This window comes from Pipistrellus kuhlii, unplaced genomic scaffold (genome assembly GCF_014108245.1).
Source record: "Pipistrellus kuhlii isolate mPipKuh1 unplaced genomic scaffold, mPipKuh1.p scaffold_m20_p_2, whole genome shotgun sequence".
NCBI classification, from domain to species: domain Eukaryota; kingdom Metazoa; phylum Chordata; class Mammalia; order Chiroptera; family Vespertilionidae; genus Pipistrellus; species Pipistrellus kuhlii.
Window position 1 is genome coordinate 160,320,947 of NW_023425515.1, and position 20,942 is coordinate 160,341,888.

A 20,942-nucleotide genomic window follows, 5' to 3' on the forward strand; every position below is an offset into this window, starting at 1 on the left:
TTGGGTAAGGGACTAAGAGTGCTAGAGAGGCCCAGAAGAGGCAGAGTTCAGTCAGTGGGGGACAGTGAAAACTGTGACACTGTCACCAGTGGCATCTCCTAGTTTCTCTACTGCATGGCCCTAATCCCAGAACACCAGCAGCACTATAGGGGAGAGGTCTGTGAGGTCCTCAGGGATAGGGACTCCTTCCAGTGGTGAGTGAGTCTGTGGGGCAGCCCAGTGTGTCCTGCTCAGCTGCAGGCTGTGTCTGTGCTGTCTGATGTCACCTCAGATGACTCAGGGCCAGGTGGAGGTGGCCACAGCTGCCCTGTTACCTGCAGTGCGAGGATGCTCCCTTGAGCCCCTTTTCCAACTACTGAGTTTTTTCCAGTGTGAGTAACATGGAAAAGGTTGTCAACAGGAAGCCAATTTCTTGAATGTTGACTCTGATGGTAGAATGACTACACCTTTGGGTTCCTGGAGAGAACATGGAATGCTGGGAAAGAAAGAGATGCAAATTGAAGATGAACAGAGTTGGGAACTGCCTACTGATACTCTTCTGGTGAAGGAACTTCCCAACTGCCTACTGATACTCTTCTGGTGAAGGAAAAAATGCTGTTTTCCAAAATCCATCAGTCAGAAACTTGGAATTATTCTGTCTCCCAGTTCAAGTTGAACTCATTAACACAACATCGTTGATGGTAACTTTTTTTTTTTTTTGCATCTGGCTTTCTAAAAACCTCTCACATCTCTGCCCCCACATTCCTCTCACCCTGTCTTCTCCCCTCTTGGGCTAAATATTGGGCAGGGATGCAAAAAATGCTCAGCTGATAAAGGAAGTTTAGATCCCTTTAAAGGGCACTCACACAATACAAGGGTCTAAGATTTGGGGGATGAAATCTTCTTTATTTATTTTTATTGATTGGATGTTGGAAATCTTTCAGGGTGTCCAGCCACATGTTAGGTGCTGTCGAGGGCGTATGTGGAAAGAAGAGAAATAGGATCCAATTTGCTGTTCTTGGGCGTTTTTAGAGAGACTAACTGACATAATTAAAAAGCAAGAGAAAAACCAAAGAATGAATGAACCCATGGTGCAGGCAGAGAAATCAGAAGGGGTGGGGCTTAAGTTGGCTTTCTAGAAAGGGGTGAAACTCTGACAAAGGAAAATTGAACAGGGCATTTTAAATTGGGTGACAACATGAAGACAGCCTGGAGAAGGGAGTTGACATTTTTAAATTTTTCCTTCATTTTATCTTGAAGCAATTCAAAGATATTTACTCAATAAAATAGTAAAACACAAATGAAAAATAAGGACATGGATAGTATGAGGGGAAACCAAGTGCATCTTTAATAAGATGTTGCATAGTATAATAGTTATTGTTTCCTGGCATTGGGTTTGAACTTTCTTACTGGCAAAGGGAAAAGAGAAATGTATATATTGTCATTGTTAATGCATTTATTACTTCATCCAGCCTATGAATATTAGCCTCTGTTCTTTTCCATTCCAGCTCCAGAGGGGAATCCAAACAGAACCAAACATCTCTCTCTTATGGGGCTTCTGTGGGCCTCTGAGAGGCACAGGAGTGACCTTTTCTTTGATGACTGGGTGCACACACACCCCTAGGGTCCTGGGCTTTCCCTTCCCAGTAGTGAAGATGAGGGAGGGATAGAAAAATGTGGAGTCATAACCCTTGGTCTGAGTGGCCACCTCATGTCCAGTGTGGCCTGACCACTTGGTGCATTTGTGTTCCTCTGAGACTCGGGGTTGTCATGGTTGTGGAGGGGGCAGTTGGGGCTGGAGGCTGCCTTCCCACAGGACCCTGTGGCTCCTTATCTCCAGGAATGATCTGGGCAAGATTACCTGTTGGACCATGTACATCAAGGAGAGCCTTCACCTTTACCCTCCCGGGCCCCAGGTATGCCACCAGCTCAGCAAGCCTGTCAGCTTTGTGAATGGCCGCTCTCTATCTGTAGGTGTGATGGCATAGATTTGGGGCTCAAATGAGAGTTCATGAAGATGCTTCTCTGACACTCGCTATGCCTTTGGCTCACTTTGCACCAATGGCAGAGAACTCATGCTTTGTGTTTGGCCTGGGTCCAATCTTGGCTCTATAACAGGAGTTAATTTCTCCACCTCTAAGCCTCTTTTCCCCCTTCTATGAATGGGTGTGAGGAGAGTACCTTCCTTGCAGGGTTATTATGAGGACTAAATCATCAGGGCTGTCATGGATCACTATGCAGGTAATGCCCTGGAAAACTTCAGTAGGCACCATCCACATAGACTGTGATGCTATGCAGGGCCAACCCATACAACCTTTTTGGGGCTTTGCAGAATGTTTAACTGTGTATCTGACCCATGGTATGCATCCAATGACTGATAGTGGTTACTACTGTAGCATAATGTTATGAATAACTTGCCTTCAGGATCAGTGATTCAAAAGCAGAAAGTATAGTAGTTATTGGAGTCTTTGCCTATTCTGCTTGTGCTGGGATGGGTTCAGTTCTTTTTAATTTCATTCCACACATATCGTGTGTTATATTCCCAGTGCTGGTGGCACATGAAGTAGGTGTGATGATGACCAACAGCACTTTGATGGTGTCTTTGTTTAACTATATGGATGTGTTTTTGGAAAATAGCATAAGGAGAATTGGCCTAAAGCAAAAATAATAATAAAGAGCAATAAATTCCTAAAGCAAGCAACACAAGTAACCAGTGCCAATGTCAACAAATATGGAGTATGATTTCACAGGTATGTCTTCTGCCCTCCTGAGATGATCTGTGTGGCACTGGTGTCCTTGTCAATGTCTGTGTCACAGTCACCTGATTCTCTGGGTGTATGGGCTTTGGCTGGGGAAGGTGGCAGAATGATAGAGGAGAGCTTTCTGGAAGATTTGGAGCTTAAAACAGGCCTTAAGGCTGGGTGAGGTATGAGGTGCAAAGAAGGAATTTATTTGACCATCTCAGGCTGGGACCATATGAGAAAGCAGAGATCCTTCTCCTGTAGTCCCTGCAGCAGATGCCTGATGGCTACATATACTTATATGGTCAAGATCTAAGGGCATTAGTGAGCTCCAATCCAAGAATTAGACATGTATAGAAGGGAAGGCACCTGATGCCATGGTCAAAAGAGGATAATTATAGCTCCGGAATGTGGGGCTGTTACTGTGTTGCCCGGGATGGACCATCTTGTAACACATTTTTCCTGCTATTGATGCCTCCCTTCTCAGAAGAAGGCCAAAGTCCTGGAAGGTTGGCCATGGGCACCTGCTCACTCCTGCAAAGCCTTGTTAAGACCTAGACCCTCTTGACCATCTAAAGCTGGGATGCAGATACCTAGCCAGAGTGTTCACTATGCCACCAACATCTCTCTGTCCTGACTCTGGATAAACCTTACTCTGACTAGTGAAGATAATTTCAAAGCTGTTACCTGGTTTATGAGCCCAGTGGTCATAACAAAACTGGCCCATGGGTGGTGCCCAACATTAAACTTGTCTCATTTTCTTATCTTTAGCCTTTCAGGAGGCCTGTGAGGCAAAATTAGAGGAGGCCATTATCCTACTTCAATATTAAAGGAAGGACCTTGTCAAGATGCTCATCAGGAAGTAACATGAGCTGAGCCTTCAGTTTTTGGATTCTTTAACCAAAATTCCATAGGTAGTATTGACTCTGTTTGAGGGAATGTGTTGCTGAGAAATAGACCGAGAGTTCTGGAGCTAAAGGGAAAGCAGAGATACCCAAGAGGGAGGGGAGGACAGAGGTTGGGAACCGGAGAGCACCAAGTTGAATTCCACTCTATCCTTCCAGCTCTCTAACACACCCTGCTCCCTCTCTGATCCCAGGTACTTATGGCATGAGTGTGTGGTATGAGGGCACACATGGTGTAGCTGCACAGGAGTGTCTCTATGTATGTGTCATGCAAATGTTCATGAGACCATGAACTCAGCCTGGGTTTGTCTCATTGTCTGAAGCCACCAGGATTACTTCTTGGTGCCTCCCCTGATTTCTGTGAAATTTTGTGATTAGAGCATTTGACATGGCTGACTACCCAGAATTGGAAGTTCCCATTGTCCTGTGCTCTCTGAACATGGCCACTAAATCCTACTGCACCACCTGATGTACAGGGACTTGCCGAAGATCCATTATATGTTGCTCCCAGCTCACATTCTTGCTCTGTATTTCGGTCAAACGCTGCATGTCCATCATGCCCCTTATTAGAGCAGTGACCTGGGAGGCCAGGGGACGGGGAAGGAGAGCCTGGTTGGAGGAGAAGGCCTTCAGGGAGGCAGAAATCGGCATCCTACTGCAACAGAAGGTGTGCCAGGAGGTCTGTCTATGGCATTCAGGACTCTGATCTAGGAATGGCATGGGGTTGAATAGGAGGAGGACTTACATTCAGAACCAGCAAGAGAACAGGGCTAGGTTGAGAGGCTGATGGAGGAATAGAAATTGAATAGAGAGCCCAGGGTCAGGGGACCATCAACCACATACCGGTAGTCACCAAATGTGGCAGGAAGGGAAAACAAAGGAGATAAAGAAATACAGACACATATCATAACATTGTAAATTTTATTCCATGGAGGAAGAAGGAAGGAGAGGGTATGGAGATGACAAATAGGTAGGAAACACAAGAAGGCCACCAGGAACACTAATTGATGGGGACCAATTAGGCTGAAGAATGGCTCCCCAGATGTCCATGATTTATTCCCCGCCAGGTGTGACTATGTCTTGTTTTATCTGGGTAGCCCATGTAAACACAAGTGTCCTTATAAGAAAGAAGGCAATGTGAAGACATTTGACAATGCTGCTGGATTTGAATATTCTGGATGGCTAGTAATAATGCAGCTTTAGATTCTGGAAAGATAAAGACAGGGAATATTTCTAGAGCCCTGGACGTTGGATGGCATTGCCCACACCTTGGTTGTGTCCAGTGAAACCTATGTCAGACGTCTCACTCCAGAATTCTAAGAGAAGAAATTTGTGGTGTTCTAAGTCACTGAGGCTGTGGTAAATTATTATAGCAGCTAAAGGAGACTAATTCAGAGAAGGACAGCAGGCAAAAGTGAAAAATACAGAGAAAGGAGCAGATAGGCAGATAACCCGAGAGAGGACATCAGGTGGAAGGGCAGGTGTGCAGATGGAAAGCAGGAATTGGATAGATAGACAGGGAAGGGCAGGAAGGAGTTTCGCAGAACTTGCCCTTCTCCCAACAAGGACTAGAGGAGCTTTCTGAGTAGTAGGTGGATCCCATTCTTTGAATTAAACACAATTTTTGATATGGGGATGGGGACTTGGAGAGGATCTGTCACCAGCTCAAAGTGAAGCAGGGCCAAGGCCACAGCCACCTTCAGCTCCTTCATGGCAAAATGCTTCCCAATACAGTTCCTGGGGCAAGATGAGAAAATAAGGAAAACAACATGAAAAAAAAAATGGTATCAAATCCTGTTTTCAACTGGGCAGGCATTTGTCACTTAGCCCTTGCCACGAACAGAGTTTCCTGGGACAACCCAGGGATTAGCCGGTTTCAAGTAGTTGTACTCCCTGCCTCTCAATAAATGGTCCAGACTCTTGCCTCTCACTCATCCCCTCAGTCAGCCCCAATGCCCTGCAGGGTGCTCTGTCTGCCAGACCTGGGAGCTTTGCTGACACAAACACACTAAAGAAGTCCCCATGCCCTCTTGTCCTGGCTCTGTCTGTTGGGTCTGGGAGTGTTCTTGCTGCAACCTTGCTAAGGAAGCCCCTATGCCCTGCTATTTAAGCTCTGTTTGCTGGGCCTGGGGCTTTCCTGCTGCCGCTGCGGTAAGGAAGCCTCCATGTCCTGCTCTCCAGGCTCTGTTTGCTGCAACAGCGCTAACTGATGTCCAGGCTCTGACTGTGTGTCTGGGGCGGATCAAAAACCCCTCCAGATAGGGATCCAGCCTAGACAGGCCAGACACTCCAGCAGCAGAGCTGAGGGGACTGGGCGCCGCCATCTTGTGGCTATGGGGGCACCATTTTTGTGGCAGAGTGATGGTTAATTTGCATATTTATTATTAGATAGGATACCTCAACATCCAGTGCACTGAACAGTGCAAGGAAAATGGAACATTCAACAGTGTGCTCATTGAGTAAATGAATGAATATTGTGTTGTCTACTTGCATTTGTTTCTTGACTGTGAACTCCTAGAGGCTGCGATGGTATCTTTCCCATCTTCTAGTACAGGACTTGGCATACAGCACAGGCTTAATAAATACATTTATATTTGAATGAAGTCAATTGAATTGAAAAAGTAAATTAACATTGAAAGAAGAAAAAAAAAGTAAACCTGAGTTCTCAGCTAGGGATTGAGCTGCCTAGTGCTCTCCTGCCCTCTAGTGGCAGCCACATGACTTCAAGCCAAGGTTTATGAAGAAGGACTCAATCCTGGGAGAAACCAAATGGTACAGCCAATCAATCTCAGGAAGAACAATTTGTAAAAAGTGTGTTCTGTAAAAGTTGATTCCCATCTGAAGAATTCATAAACTTATGGATTTTTAAAAGTTTGTTTTTTGCACCCCCCCCCCTTTTTTTGTTTTGTTAATCCTCACCCAAATGTTTCTTGCCTATTGATTTTTCAGAGAGAGTGGAAGGGTTGGGGAAAGACACAGAGAGATAACATCAATATGGACTGCCTGCACCCAAGGTATGTGCCCTTAACAGGAATCAAACCTGTTACCCTTCAGTCCCTGGGCCAACGTTCTAACTATTGAGCCAAAGCAGGTAGGGCAGAAAAAGCTTATTTTTAGTAATCAAGTACAAAGTTTATGGCAGTTACTATTTTACAGGGGCACTTTTGTAGCCTTTGCAGATTTTCAAACAGTAGGCTTCTGGAGTACACTCATCCAACTCGATTTCAGTTCTTTCAGGTATGCCTTATATTTTACACACCAGGAGCCTTTCAAATGCTATATGTCATATGCAAAGTAGAAGGATTTCCCTCAAAGCAGTAACTGTCCTATTTTTATTCTTTTTGCCAAGGTTGGCCTGTGTAAACTTTGGAACTTTGCTCTATACAACCCACTTTATATAAAGAAATTTGTTCTGGAAAAGTATTCATGCTTTTGTGCATATCAATATACAAAGCATGCTTATATGAATATCAATATATTAGTCGCATTTACGTGAATATCAATGTACAGTCAAGCTTTTGTAGGATAGCCTGCAAAATTGGAGAGTCACACATTGGAGTGAAACTTTCTTCAAATGGCTAGTAGTCCTTTCATGATTAGGGCTTGAGCAGTTAGGACAAAGAAGGTACTAAAATCCAAACACATCCAAATATCACAAATCAGTGAAGTAGAAAAGGCAGTTCCTGGACTGCACTGAGAGAAGAGAAAAAAAAAAAACTTTTTTACTGATAACTGAGAAAAACAATCTGAAGTTTAATTTGTATAAAAAACTTTAACTCTGAGAAGTCATATTCCTGAAGCCAGAAAATTGCTAGAATCACTCAACTTTAAAACAATGACTAACACTGTATTGTGGTAGGTCATTGGGAAAGTAGTCATTTGAGGAATTTTAGACCAATATATGCCTCTCTATTTTTGCAGTCTCCTAACAAAAGTTGGATTTCATATTAACATTCACATAACCATGACATCTCTAGCAGGCAAAATTCTATATATGAAGTGGGATTTATATACCATCATTCCACTGTCTACACAGTCCAACGTTGACAAAAAGAAGAAAAAAAAAGGGTTGGGGAAAGACACAGAGAGATAACATCAATATGGACTGCCTGCACCCAAGGTATGTGCCCTTAACAGGAATCAAACCTGTTAAGGGCACATACCTTAAACACTTAATCCCCTAATTTTTTGAGAAAAAATTAGGGGATTAAGTGTTTATGCCCTGCCCTGAAATGCCACATTTCTTTTGCACATATAGAAAAATACCTCCTTCTCAAAACAACAATATTCCAGGGCATAAGAACAGACACCACATACAAATGTAGGTCACAATCATCAAGGTGTGCACCCAGTGATATGTACCACCAAAGTTTAGGATGACTCACCTTGATCCTCCTGAGAAGGGCAGGAAAGCATCAGCACCTGGTTCAAAATGGAAGGGTCAAACACCTGTAGAGAGAGCAGTAGAACCAGGACAGGTAAGGTCAAGCCCCTCCATCCATGAGGGCACAGGAGGAGGTGTTGTCTAGAGAGATCAGCTCCCTCCCACAGCCCATCCTCCCTCCCACAGCTGCCATACCTCTGGATTAGGCCACACTTTCGGATTATGGTGAAGTGCATAAATGTTAAGTGACACAAAGATTCCTGTTGAGCAGGGAGAAGAGAGAAGACTGATTATACACATACCAGCAGGGGGCAGATACATGCACAAAAAGCTTGGGAGCCACTATGAGAGTCATTCCAACTAGACTGATCCTATTACAATAGAAGTGAGGTGAACATGGCAAAGCACATGTGCACATATTAGGAGACTATCTCAGATGATGATCCAGTTTATCATGGCCCAGGAGAGAGGAGGAAGAAAGAAGTAAAGGCCTACTTTTGGAGCAATTCAAGGTAAAACTCACATTTATTAAGTGTCATCCATGAGTCCCTTGGGGATTATGCTTTAACTCATCTATCCTCACCACAACCCTCCAAAAAGTGAGCTAATATTCCCATTGTTCAGATGAGACACCTGAGCTTCCAAGAGGCTGAGCAACCTGTCTATGATCCCACAGCTAGGATGTGGCAAAGTTGGGATACAGACCACCAAAGGTGAGCTAAGGAGAGACCTCCAACTGTAGCATGGTTCTGAGATCTGGTCATCAGCTGCTCTCTGACATGAACGTGAGAGCTCCTTAAAGACTGGTCCATCAGCCTCTTGACCATGGATTTTCTGATTTCCTTCATTTGCCTAGATCCCATAAAAAAGAAACCACATCTATATATTACCTTTGACTGATTGTCTCTGCCACCCTCACATCTCAGGGAATTAGAATATTAGAGTAAAAACCAAAAGCCACATCAATAATCCAACATCTTCTTGTGAGGAAGATTCCATGGACTAAATCAGTATTATATTAACTACCTTTTACACAGTTCTTTGCATTTGTCAAAGAAGAGTTATGCTTATCCCCAGTAGGGGGTGTGCCAGAGGCAGCTGATCGATGACTCTCTCTCATCGACGTTTCTAGCTCTCTATCTCTCTCCCTTCCTCTCTGTACAAAAATAATAATAAAATATATATATATATATATATATATATATATATATATATATATATATATAGAAGAGTTATGCATATATTACCCCAGTTATGGCAGATTTTAAAATTGATGTGATTGCACAGACAGAATTGCCCCTAGAGTCTTGTAATCTGGCATTGGGATGGGAACCTGGAGTGTTAGAATTATAGAGCATCAGTGCCATCCAATGGAATTACTGTAGCATTATAAAACCATGGGTCCTACATGTGATGGAATGCTAGTCCTGGAGAATGATAATGCTTAGGATTCTCTTCATGTGAGGTGTCATACTGGCATGGACCCTATTTAGGTGAATGATTTTTTGTCTCTGAGTTGGAAGGAGAACTAATATTTATTGAACTTCTGCTTTGGTCCAACTCAGTGCCAGGCATTTCATATTCTTCATATAAACTATATAGTAAGTATCCAATTAATGATGAAGAAACTAGATCAGAGAGGTTCAGAACTGCTCTAGGACATGTGGATATGATCTGCCAGGGGTTCCTGTAGAATTCATCGGTTAGTGAGTATGGTGAAACTCAGACCTTTGGGTAAGGAGCGTCCATCAGGAAAGGTGATGGGCTTGCTGAGCTTTCTGCCAACCATTGGTACAGGAGGATAAATTCGCAGTGACTCCTTAATGCACATGGTGGTATAGGGCATCTGATCCAGATGATCCCTGAAATGAATGAAGCCCAATCTGAGGGCAGGCAGGGCCCACGCAGACCAGAGCTTACTGTTTAGCTGAGTAGGTAGGATTCTCCCATCTCCTGAGCACTCACCAGGTAATGGAGGCACCATCTCCTAGGAGGCTCTGAATCTCCTGGCGACACCTCTGTTGATGCTCTGGGTGGGAAGCCAGAGCATAGAGAATCCAGGAGATGCCACTGGCTGTGGTGTCATGACCCCCGAACATGAATGTATCCACTTCAGCACGGAGGTCCTTGTCAGACAAGCTACTTCCATCCTTCATCTGGAAAAGGAAGGTGAGAGTGTACTTCTTGCCCCCTCCTCTGCCCTTCTGGGCAAAGCCTCAGGCCCCTCCTACAGACACTTACTTTGGCAAAGAGGAGGATGTCCAGGAAATCCAACTTCTTCTTTCTCCTGACCCTCTCAAGATCTTCCTCATCCTGCAGATACGCCTTTCTCAGTTTGATCACTTGGTCTGTACCAGAACAATGATTCCCAGGCACAGTTGAGTGCTCTGGGTGGCCAGAAAGAGTGACCCTCAGTGGCCTCACCAGCCCCTCCCCCGTTCCAATATGGATGCCAGTGAATCAGGATGGGTATGGGAGAGGTATGTACATAAGAGGTGAGAGGTCTAGCTCCATCTGATGGCAAGTTAGGCCTCCCCTGTATAGCATGCCCATGGGAACACCAGCACAGTCCGCTACACCTTACATTTCAATTCCCAAGCTCTGAACCAGGTAAGTATTCAGTGGGGTATGCCTTAGCACCCAAAGGACGGTCGAGGTCAGAGCCAGTCCCTTTGAAATGTACATGATGAAGGAGGGGGAGCAGCCCAGGAGGTGGAGTCCAACCTGTGTGTTGATGGGCAAGCTGGCAAGCCCACTTGTTCCTGAGGCCATCAGGTGTCAGTGAGTAGAGGATGTCATTCTGGTAGAAGAAATTCCTCACTCGAGAATAAAAAAGATTTTTCATAACCTCAATGGCATTAATGTAGGATTTGGATTCGTATTTCCTGCAGGCAGAAATATATCAATAGAACAGATTAAGGTATTGGGGAGCCTCTGACCTAGAGGTGAAGTGGGGCTCTCGGTGGGAGTTTCACCAAACAGTGGGTACAAATGACACTGAGGCATTCATTGCTCCTGTCTTACAGCCTTTGAGACCCTCAATCCTTCCTAAGTGCCAAGAGCAACCAGACTTCTCCCTTGCTAGGGATCTGTGGTTGATTCAATTTTGGTCTGATCTGGAATTGTCTGTGGTTAGGAGCCCTGGACAGACTCTGGCTCATTGTGCTTGTGAGCATCAAAGCTTCCTGAACTGCCTCTCCAGTAAGTCCATGTCAGTTGGTAAAACAAAAGCCCTGTAGCTGAATGATTATCACTGACCTGTCCAACTGAATGCTGCTCTGATGGCTGAAGGCACACTTCATGATGGTGTCCAAGGTCATCAAAGAGATGTGTTCCAAGATCTCCAGATGAGAGTCTTGACTGATGAGCTCTTCCCATTTGTCCTGTGGTGGGAGGGGACACTGACCTCCTCTACTCCCCCAGAGGGCCTCTGCTGACCCAGCTAAGCTCTTTCTCTTTCAGCCTTTCCCAATACCTCACTGTCCTGAATAGAGGCATTATAACATATTAAGACTGTACAGCAAACATTAGTCATGTGAGTATTGTACTCTAGAAACTGTGATTATATAATTAAACAGGTTCCCTCATAAGAGTCTGAATTAGTTTTGAATTTTAGGAATAAGTTATGATCGATACTACCTTTTGCCAAACCAATAAACATTGTTACTCAGGCAACAGTTTGGGAATCTTATCTGTCCTGGGGTTAAGCTAAACCTGAGGGATAAGTACACTTCAACTCTATGTAGCAAATGTGTCAAGGTAAGAGGTAACAAGAGACCAATACTGGGGCTGCTAAGGATTAGACATCAGGGATGTTAATTTCTTCCCTTCATCAAATGTTAGCTGAGCATAGCTGGTAGGATCAGGATTCGGAGCCACTTCCTTCCATGGAGTGGCTCCATTTCATGCTGAAGCAAGCCCTGGCACCCAGGCCCAGCCCACCTGAAATACATCCTGGGATGTCCACCCTGTCTCTGAAGCTGCCACTGCCCAGGCCTGCCAGTGGCCACTTGTCTTGTCCAGGGGAATGACTCTATTTCAGTGATTGGCAAACACATTAGTCAACAGAGCCAAATATCAATAGTACAACGATTGAAATTTCTTTTGAGAGTCAAATTTTTTAAACTTAAACTTCTTCTAATGCCACTTCTTCAAAATAGACTCACGCAGGCTGTGTTATTTTGTGGAAGAGACATACCCAAGGGGCCAAAGAGCAGCATGTGGCTCAAGAGCCACAGTTTGCCAACCAAGGCTCTAGTCCACTGTGCTGAAGACTTGGAGGTGAGAGGAAAGCAGACTCTGTTTCTACCATGGTTCTGCTTTCTCTTGGCAATGACCAAAGTAGTGTGGATTTAAGTTGGTGCCGGGTAACTCCTGTTCCATCCACTTTTGGGAAGCTCTGTCACATTGTGGGATACGAGCATGTTATTCTAACCAGTTATGTGTGATAGATATCTGAAGGACACACTTATCCTAGCGTGGACTATAGGAGCTGTGCTGCGATTGGGTGTGAGAAGGGATGGACTTACCAGCATCACTCGGACAGAGTCTGCCATGTGCCCAACGTAGGGCTTCAGGATGTCATAGTGGAAGGCTGGGGTCAGCATCCGCCTGTGTTGTAACCAGGTCTGCCCATTCAGCAGGAGCAAACCATATCCTGGGCCGCAGAAAGGTGTATTGTGGGGAGGGAAGATGGAATCAGAAAGATGACTCAGGACAATTTGGGAGGAACCAAGGGTGTCAGAATAAGGCAAATTATGGCCAAAGGCAGGAAAGGCCAGTACATTTCAGGAACATCAGTTTCTCAAAATGGCAAGTAAATTGGATGTCATCATGACAACTGTGAGATAAAGGCTGAAGTAAAGTAGAGGGGCAGGTCATATACAGAAGATCATAAATGAATATTACCCTGTAAACATTGGAGAGCACTGAAAAGTGATGGGAAGAAGCTGAGTTTCAGGGGGGCCATCACCACCACTGGAAGGGGTAAAGGTCTTATTAGAAGAGAAATCAGACTTGATTCAGAGATGAGGGTGGTAATAATAGTGCTGGTTAGCTGTTATTTTATGGTAGCCAAACAGATAGCTCTTGGTAAGTATACCTGGCAGAATAGCAGTCCTGATTACACATACTTACCAATCCAGGGAGCCAGTAATCTGGATGAATCAGGAGGCTTTGGGTCTGAAAGGAAAGACCGGGCATTGGAGGAATTTGGAGGGGACAAGCCTCTTGAAGAAACTGTGGTCCAGAACACGGGCTGCTATTCCTTCCTGATCACTGTCAGCTGGAAATTTGTCTCAAGAGACCTTTCTCAACCTCCCATCCCAAGTATCTCTGTTCTAGTAGTTAATGTGGGCTCAGGAAAGCAATCCCAGCAGCAGAACATCCATAGGATGGTGAGTCAGCCAGAAATATTCTCTATTCTCAGTGCCAGAGAAACAGAAATCTGTGTTCTTCCCACCTATTTGTGGGGGCTTAGTCATTCCATGTCTCTGGATAGGCAACAACAATGAGAGGTGCCAAACCCAACTCAGCGTGGACAGGAAATTGTCTTTCAGATCTGGGAGAATTTACACAATTGATCATCTCAATCTAGCTAAAAGGGGACGAAAACGAATGAAAGAAAGAGAGAGAGAAAAAAAAAAAAAAAGTGGCCCCACACCACTGTTTAAGCATTCCATTTCAGCAAACATTGTTGACCTTAAGCTGATGCGGGGTGATTGTTAGAAGGATCAGATAATAATGGTAGAACAGCAAGTCTATTCTGGAATTATAAACTCAAGGGCATGTACCCAATCAGAGTGATGCTTCAGCCACAATGCAGGTTTCTGTCTCACCTGATCTTCCCAGGACCACCTTCATGTAGTCAGGGTCATAAATGTTGATGACGACCTTGCTCCCCCACATCCAGCGAGGACAGGCAGATGGGAATTTCTCTACCCATTTCTGAAACTGTTGTGTCTCCTGGTCCTTTTGGAACTATAATCAAGGGAAATACACACCAATAAAAACTTTCTGTTTAGGTGAGGAGCTTGGAGTGGTGGTGAAGGGGAGAATGGCCACAGGGAGAATCCAGGATCCATCAGCAGTTATTATGTGCTTGGAATTGTATCTGATGATCCAGGATCTGATCTGGATGCTCTCTCTTCATCAAGAGTTGGTCTAAGGTTAGATTTTGGCTTCTGTTTGGGCCCTCACTCAGAAATACCTTAGAATGTTACACACAGAACAAGTTTTATAAATGTTCGGTTATGGACTGAGTGGTGTACACCCTTTTTTTCACAGACTTAGAGTTATTGGTTGAACTGTATCCCTTTCAAGTTCATATGTTGAAGACTTAATCTCAAGTATCTGAGAATGTGAGTTTATGTGAAGATGGTGCCATTGTAATTAAGTTGAAATTAGGTCATTAGACCTAATCCAATATACCGTATTTTTCGGACCATAAGACGCACTTTTTTTCCCCCCAGAGTGGGGGGAAAAAGTCCCTGCGTCTTATGGTCCAAATATAGCCTACACATATACTTAAAAAAAATTTTTTTTTACTTGCCCGGCTCTGTGTGGTCTCTGTGTGCTTGCCCGGCTCTAAAATGGTTCTAAATGCTGCTGTTTACTTTACAGGGTTGATTACATGTGTTTATGACTGTGATGTTGGGTTTTAATGCACATAAAATATTTTAGGACACTATTTGTTTCAGAATCTTTTTTTCTTCATTTCCCTTCTCTAAAAAGTGGTGCATCTTATGGTCCAGAGCGTCTTATGGTCTGAAAAATACGGTAACTGTCTTTATAACAGAGGTGGAGTTTGGATACAGAAATAGTCACTTGGAGAGGGAAGATGATATGAAGAGCCATATGGAGAAGACCTTGGTTTGCTAATCAAGGAGAGAGGCCTTGAGCAGATGGTTCCTTCACAGCCTTCAGAAGCAGCCAACCCTACCAACATCTTGATTTGAATTGTGAGACACTCAATTTCTGTTGTTTCAGCAATCCACTTTGTTAAGCAGCCTTAACAAAGTAGGACAATTGTGTAATGTTCCAGGCACAGTTATGAGTTGGGATGGATTAGTACTTTATCCTGTTTCCCTGAAGAATGAGGAAACTGATAAAGCATATGCCCAGGTGACTGCAGACTCCAGGGAGTTTCACAGAGCCCAAGGGCTGGAAACAGCAGGGTGTAGAAGGAATAGATCCAGGGACTGGAGAGCTGCCAGGGCTGAGTCTCTAATTCTTTCTCTCTGCATTCATTCTCTTACCAAATGTTTATTGGAAAAGATTTCATGCTCCCAGGTCATATACACTATTGGAGCTCTACTTGACAATTTTCTAGAATTTGAAAATACGCTCATGAACAAACAGACAACAGTCCCTATCTTCGTGGACCTAGGTCCACAAAGTGAAGAACCCTTCCTGAATGGTTGTCATTCTACCACATGTCCTATCTGTGTGACATTATGAATTCTATTTGAGAATCTGAGTGTAATATAACCAAGGTTTTCACCTGCTACAAGCCACTGAGGCTGGGGTTGAATAGGGCACTTAGAGGCTCATTCATGTTGGAAAAGAGGTCTCAGAGATTGTGGGCTGGGAAGACATCTCAAAAGGTTTTCACTACAGTGAATGATCAAATATATAAATGAGTAGATGAATTTACTTATTCATTTATTTGGTAACTATGTATTTAGCACTTACTTTGGGTCAGTTGCCATCCTAGTTACTATAGATGCATTGGTGAACAACACAAGTCCCTGCTACCACAGAGCTTGTGTTTGAGTGGGGGTGAGGGTGGGCAGACAATCCTGCTTTGACCTGGGAAGTGTCCTACTTGAAGGACTTAGGAAAAGATTTCATGCTCCCAGGTCATATACACTATTGGGGCTGCCTTTCTCCTTTGACCCCAGGTGGGGACTGATCTATGGGACCCTCTTACCACCCCAGCTATGTTACCTGATCTCTAGGATCCCTCCTCCAGGCCCAGTAGGGGGCTTGGAAACCCTTTTTCAGCACAGTAGCATGCCCTCTTTCTAATTTCTCGGTGCCCATGCCCATCAGCTTCCTGAAAATTCCTACTGCTGGACACTGTCATTACTTCCCTTTGGGGACCCAAAGGAGGTAAATTGTATTCTGCATTTCCATTCTACTATCTAGGCCATTGGGCATCCACTGCTCTGTCAGCCCTCTAGTCAACAAGTTTGGAATGCCATCTGTCCCTGAGCATGTGTGTCTAGAGCCAGTGGAGACTCTTATAAAGGGAATAGTGCCATGATGGTAGGGGTGACAACCCTGTGGACAAATACCCAGTGCTCATGTGGGTGCTACACTTCAGCCACTGCATGCAGGCAGTGCTGCCCTGGAGTCATCCTCACTTATCCGACCCTGGCAACTGTCATCCCAAGAAATTTCTACAAAGGGAGTAGGTGAATAAGTAATAATGTGGCCACACAACTATCCTCAGATGTGGGCTCTGCTGGGATGGCAGAGACTCCTGGTTTGGAGGGAGGACATGAGAGTTGGGGGTGGAAATAGGGCAGTTTTGATTATTTGAAACCCAAAGATGTTAGAAACCCAAAGATGTTAGTTCCCCTTTCCATACTCCCTGTGAAATTCCATACAGACTAATGAGTGATTTTGTACCTTTAACATGCTTGTCCTTCATAGGCATTATTATTGTAAATTCATACAAATTAGAGTGAGTGGAATAGTAGCCTTGGTCTGTGCCAGGCACAATTCTAACATTGCTAGAGGTCTGGTGCATGAATTTGTGCAAGAGTGGGGTCCAGTCCATATGCCCCAATGAGGACTGATTGGGGCCAGACCAGCAGGTGGGAGGTTGGCCAGCCTTCCTCACCCCTGGTCAGGGGGGCCATCAAGGGTGTGGCTGGCCAGGGCACAGGGCCATGGGAGTTTGGCAGACTGGCCCCAACCAGATCAGGGAGGGCCAACCGGTGGTGGGCTGGCTTGGATGGGGGGTGGGCACAGGCCAATTGGGGTGGGAGAGCTGATCGGGGCAGTGCCAGCCATTGGCCCGTGGGTGTCATAGCAATCAGTCATTCTGGTTGTTCTTATTGTTTCAGCATTTGGTTGCTGGCTTTTTATATATATAGACCAAAGGCCTGGTGCACAAAATGTGTGCACTGGGGTGGGGAAGGGGTGTCCCTCAGCCCAGCCTCTGCCTTCCCTCAGTCTAGAATGCCTCAGGGAATATCTGCCTGTCTGCTTAGACTGGGGGAGGGGTAGTATCAAGGCTAAGCTGGCAGGAGGACATCCCTCTCACAATCCAGTTCCCTTGCTTCTTACTATCCACCTACTCACTGCTTCTTAGTGCTCAGCTCAGTGCTCCTTAGCACTGCCACGGAGGCAGGAGAGGCTCCTGCCACAGCTGCTGTGCTTGCCAGTAGTGAGCCCTGCTTCTGGCTGAGTAGCACTCCCCCTGCCTGTCTGCCTTTTCACCCTTAAGCACTCTGCCTGCCTGATTGCCTCTAACCGCCTCTGCCTGCCTGATCCTCCCTGACCATCTCTGCCTGCCTGCCTGATTGCCCCTAACTGCCTCTGCCTAATCATCCCTAACTACCTCTGCTTGCTTCCCTGATTGCCCCTAATTGCTCACCTGCCTGCCTAATTGCCACTAAGTGCTAACTAATGGAGGGACAGCCAGGGAGAGGGGTCGTGGTCATTCTGGTTGTTCTGGTTGCTCCACCATTTCAGTCACTAGGATTTTATTAAATAGGATAGGAACTCACTTTAGTGCTATAATCATCATCATCATCCCAAAATTATTGATGAGGAAATCGGGTTGTATAGCAGGCATTTAAAGTATGTGCAGAGCTGGGATATGAACCCAGGTAGCTCAGAAACAGAGCTCCACATGCTCAACTGCCCACCTTGTCCCTTGTCATTTGGCCTGAAAGATTAGTTTCAATCTGAATTCAAGATGTGGCCATCAATTCCAGACTTAGCCAATTACAGATGTATTGAATGAATGAAAAACTCAGGCAGTATTATAAAAGCAAGGATTAGCCCGAACCGGTTTGGCTCAGTGCATAGAGTGTCGGCCTGCAGACTGAAAGGTTCCAGGTTAAATTCCAGTCATGGAAGGGCATGTACCTTGAATGGGAGCATAAACCCAAAGGGAGATGTGCAGGAGGCAGCTGATTGATGTTTCTCTCTCGTTGATGTTTCTAACTCTATCCCACTTTCTTCCTCTCTGTAAAAAATCAGTAAAATATATTTAAAAACAAAATAAAATTAAATCAAGAATTATTTACCTGCAGTATCTCCTGCAGGATTACAGAGATGATTCACACCATGTGTAAAATTAGTTATAAAAAGAGCATTATTCACTTAATGAGTCTACATATCATCTAATGCCATCAGTATATAGGAAAGTCACTGTAGGAATATTTATTGGTTCCTTCAGTCATATGCCAGCTCAGAAAGGTGACTCCTGCATCAATAAAAGTCATAATGCTCAAAGTCACTAATTATCTGAGAGATGCAAATCAAAACAACAATGCGGTACCATCTCACACCTGTCAGAATGGCTAACATTAACAAATCAACAAATGACAAGTATTGGCGAGGTTGCGGAGAAAAAGGAACCCTCGTGCACTGCTGGTGGGAATGCAGACTAGTGCAACCACTGTGGAGAACAGAATGGAGTTCCCTCAAAAAACTGAAAATGGAACTCCCATTCGACCCAGTAATCCCACTCATAAGAATATATCCTAAGAAACCAGAAACACCAATCAGAAAGGAAATATGCACCCCTGTGTTCATAGCTGCACAATTTACAATAGCTAGGATTCGGAAACAGCCTAGATGCCCATCAGCAGATGATTGGATCAAAAAACTGTGGTACATCTACACAATGGAATACTATGCTGCCATAAAAAAGAAGGAATTCTTATCATTTGCAGCAACCTGGATGGAATTGGAGAACATCTTGCTAAGTGAAATAAACCAGTCAATGAAAGAGAAACACCACATGACCTCACTCATTTATAGATAATAAAGGACATTATAAACTGATGAACAAAAAGATAGATACAGAGACAGTAAAGCAACAGACAGATTGTCAAATTACAGCAGGGAGGATAGGGAGATATGGGGGAGATAAGAGATCAACCAAAGGACTTGTATGCATGCACATAAGCAAAACCAATGAACTAAAAACTCTGGGGGGAGAGGGCATGATGGAAGTGGGGAGTGGGCAATGGAAAGATATGTACACATATAATACCTTTAATAAAACTAATAAAAATAAATAAAAGTCATAGTTTCTCCAAATCAACAAATCATCTGGAAGTCCTTTGTACCAAATTTTCACGAGGCCACTGGGCTCTGGTTGTCTCTGTGGCTGACATGAGCAGTTTCCATTTGGGGCTCCACTCTGCAGATATCTTTGCCTCATTCTCTGAAGCCTTCTCAGGTTTCTGCCGCACCCCACCTCCTAAGGCTTGCTCAAACCACACACACACACACACACACACACACACACACACACACACACATGAGCTCCTCTCCACAAGCCCCTTCACCTTGCTCTGTGCCCTTCCACCCAGGGACTAGTATTAATGGAGCTCGCTGGGGAGCACTGTCTGTCACCCAACCTGCCAGCTGCTCCTTTCTCTGTCAGTCTGCACACCTGAGTCAACCCAGCCTCTGTGTCAGGCTCTGTGCTGGGATGAGCACACAGAAAGGGGGATAATATCCTCAGCCTCAAAGAGCTCACATGGCAGGGGCATGGAGAATAGGAGCTGGCAGGTAAAGAGATTCTAGCTAATGGTGAGACCAGATGCCAGTGCTCCTTCCCTGGGACCATCCTGGAAGCTTCCTGCTCAGATGTGCCAGTAACTTGCCAGGGTTTTAGCACTGTAGTCACCAGTCTGAAAACCCCACAGTCTCAGGCCAACAAGTTGTTTGGATCCCTAAAACCAGATTTTATCCCTTTTCCTGGGACCTGATATCTTCTCTAAATTCCTGCTTATCATCCCCACATGCAGTGAACCCCCACAGGCAGGGATCATGAGACAATGTCAGTGTTCCCAGGCAATCTCAGGGCCAGCCAGACAGGATGGCATTGAGTGCACATGAGCAGGGAAGCATGGAGAAGTTCTGTTCTGTGAGCCTGGAACAGGGAGATTCAGAAAGGAGCAGCCATTGTCCTCAAGGGCTGGCTGACATAATAGCTTGCAAACTTAGCTAAGGAAGGAGGATCTGACAGACTGAGAGCACCAGCACATGGGATGAGGAACCACAATCTGAGGGGTCACCTGGGTTTTGCCCCAACAGCCGCATGCTTCTCACATAACAAGGCTTTGTCCTATAGACTTGCTGACCATGACCTTGCTCTGAGAGCCTCTGCCCTCCTTGCCCTCCCTCTCCCCTATCCCACTTCCATTTACCTTCTGGATGTGCCCAAAAAGCCAGTGGGAAGGAGGGGACGGGAACTCCCGGACAGCTTTGAGCAGCCACTGCCTGCGCAGGTACAGCTGGGCTGCCTTGAGCAGCAGCAGAACAAGAGCCAGCAGGGAGGCCACCTGCAGGAGCCCAGGGGCACTGCCCAGGAATCTTGTGGCGCTCAGCACAGAGACACTCATGGTGCAATGCGTCTGGACCTCTGACTGTCTCTGACTACCTCAGGCTAGTCTGGAAGTTTTGTCCCACCCACCTGTGGGGAGGGTGAAGGGTGAGGGCAGAGCTTAGAGCTAAGCCACCAGAGTGGAGGAGTTATCTTGGGACCAGGAAGAAAAGCATTTTTAGTTGACAGTGGCAATGGTTGTGAACCTTTCAACTTCCACTTATCAGTTTGCTAACAAACACATAATCATCATCTGTTTATGGTCAGCCAGTATGCTAGGTACCAGGACACAGCTGTGAGCAAAATAGAAATGAACCCCGAGATATAGAAATCAGTCCATCTCACTAAATGTT

General features: G+C 45.1%; 1 protein-coding gene and 1 long non-coding RNA gene across 2 annotated transcripts; one reads left to right on the plus strand and one right to left on the minus strand.

Moving 5' to 3' along the window:
- Positions 1-4,807: 4,807 nt before the first annotated feature.
- Positions 4,808-20,714, minus strand: LOC118724860 (cytochrome P450 4A11-like). Its single transcript, XM_036448545.2, is given in 13 exon segments — positions 4,808-5,362; positions 8,011-8,059; positions 8,062-8,074; positions 8,205-8,269; positions 9,738-9,871; positions 9,975-10,165; positions 10,251-10,357; positions 10,734-10,894; positions 11,268-11,392; positions 12,539-12,666; positions 13,146-13,190; positions 13,847-13,988; positions 20,414-20,714. Coding segments are annotated over 13 exon segments (1,524 nt in total). The 5' UTR covers positions 20,609-20,714; the 3' UTR covers positions 4,808-5,193.
- On the plus strand, positions 8,395-10,406 carry LOC123652714. The gene is made up of 2 exons (XR_006742184.1): positions 8,395-9,069; positions 9,240-10,406. It is a non-coding gene; the product is annotated as an uncharacterized LOC123652714 (long non-coding RNA).
- Positions 20,715-20,942: the final 228 nt, after the last annotated feature.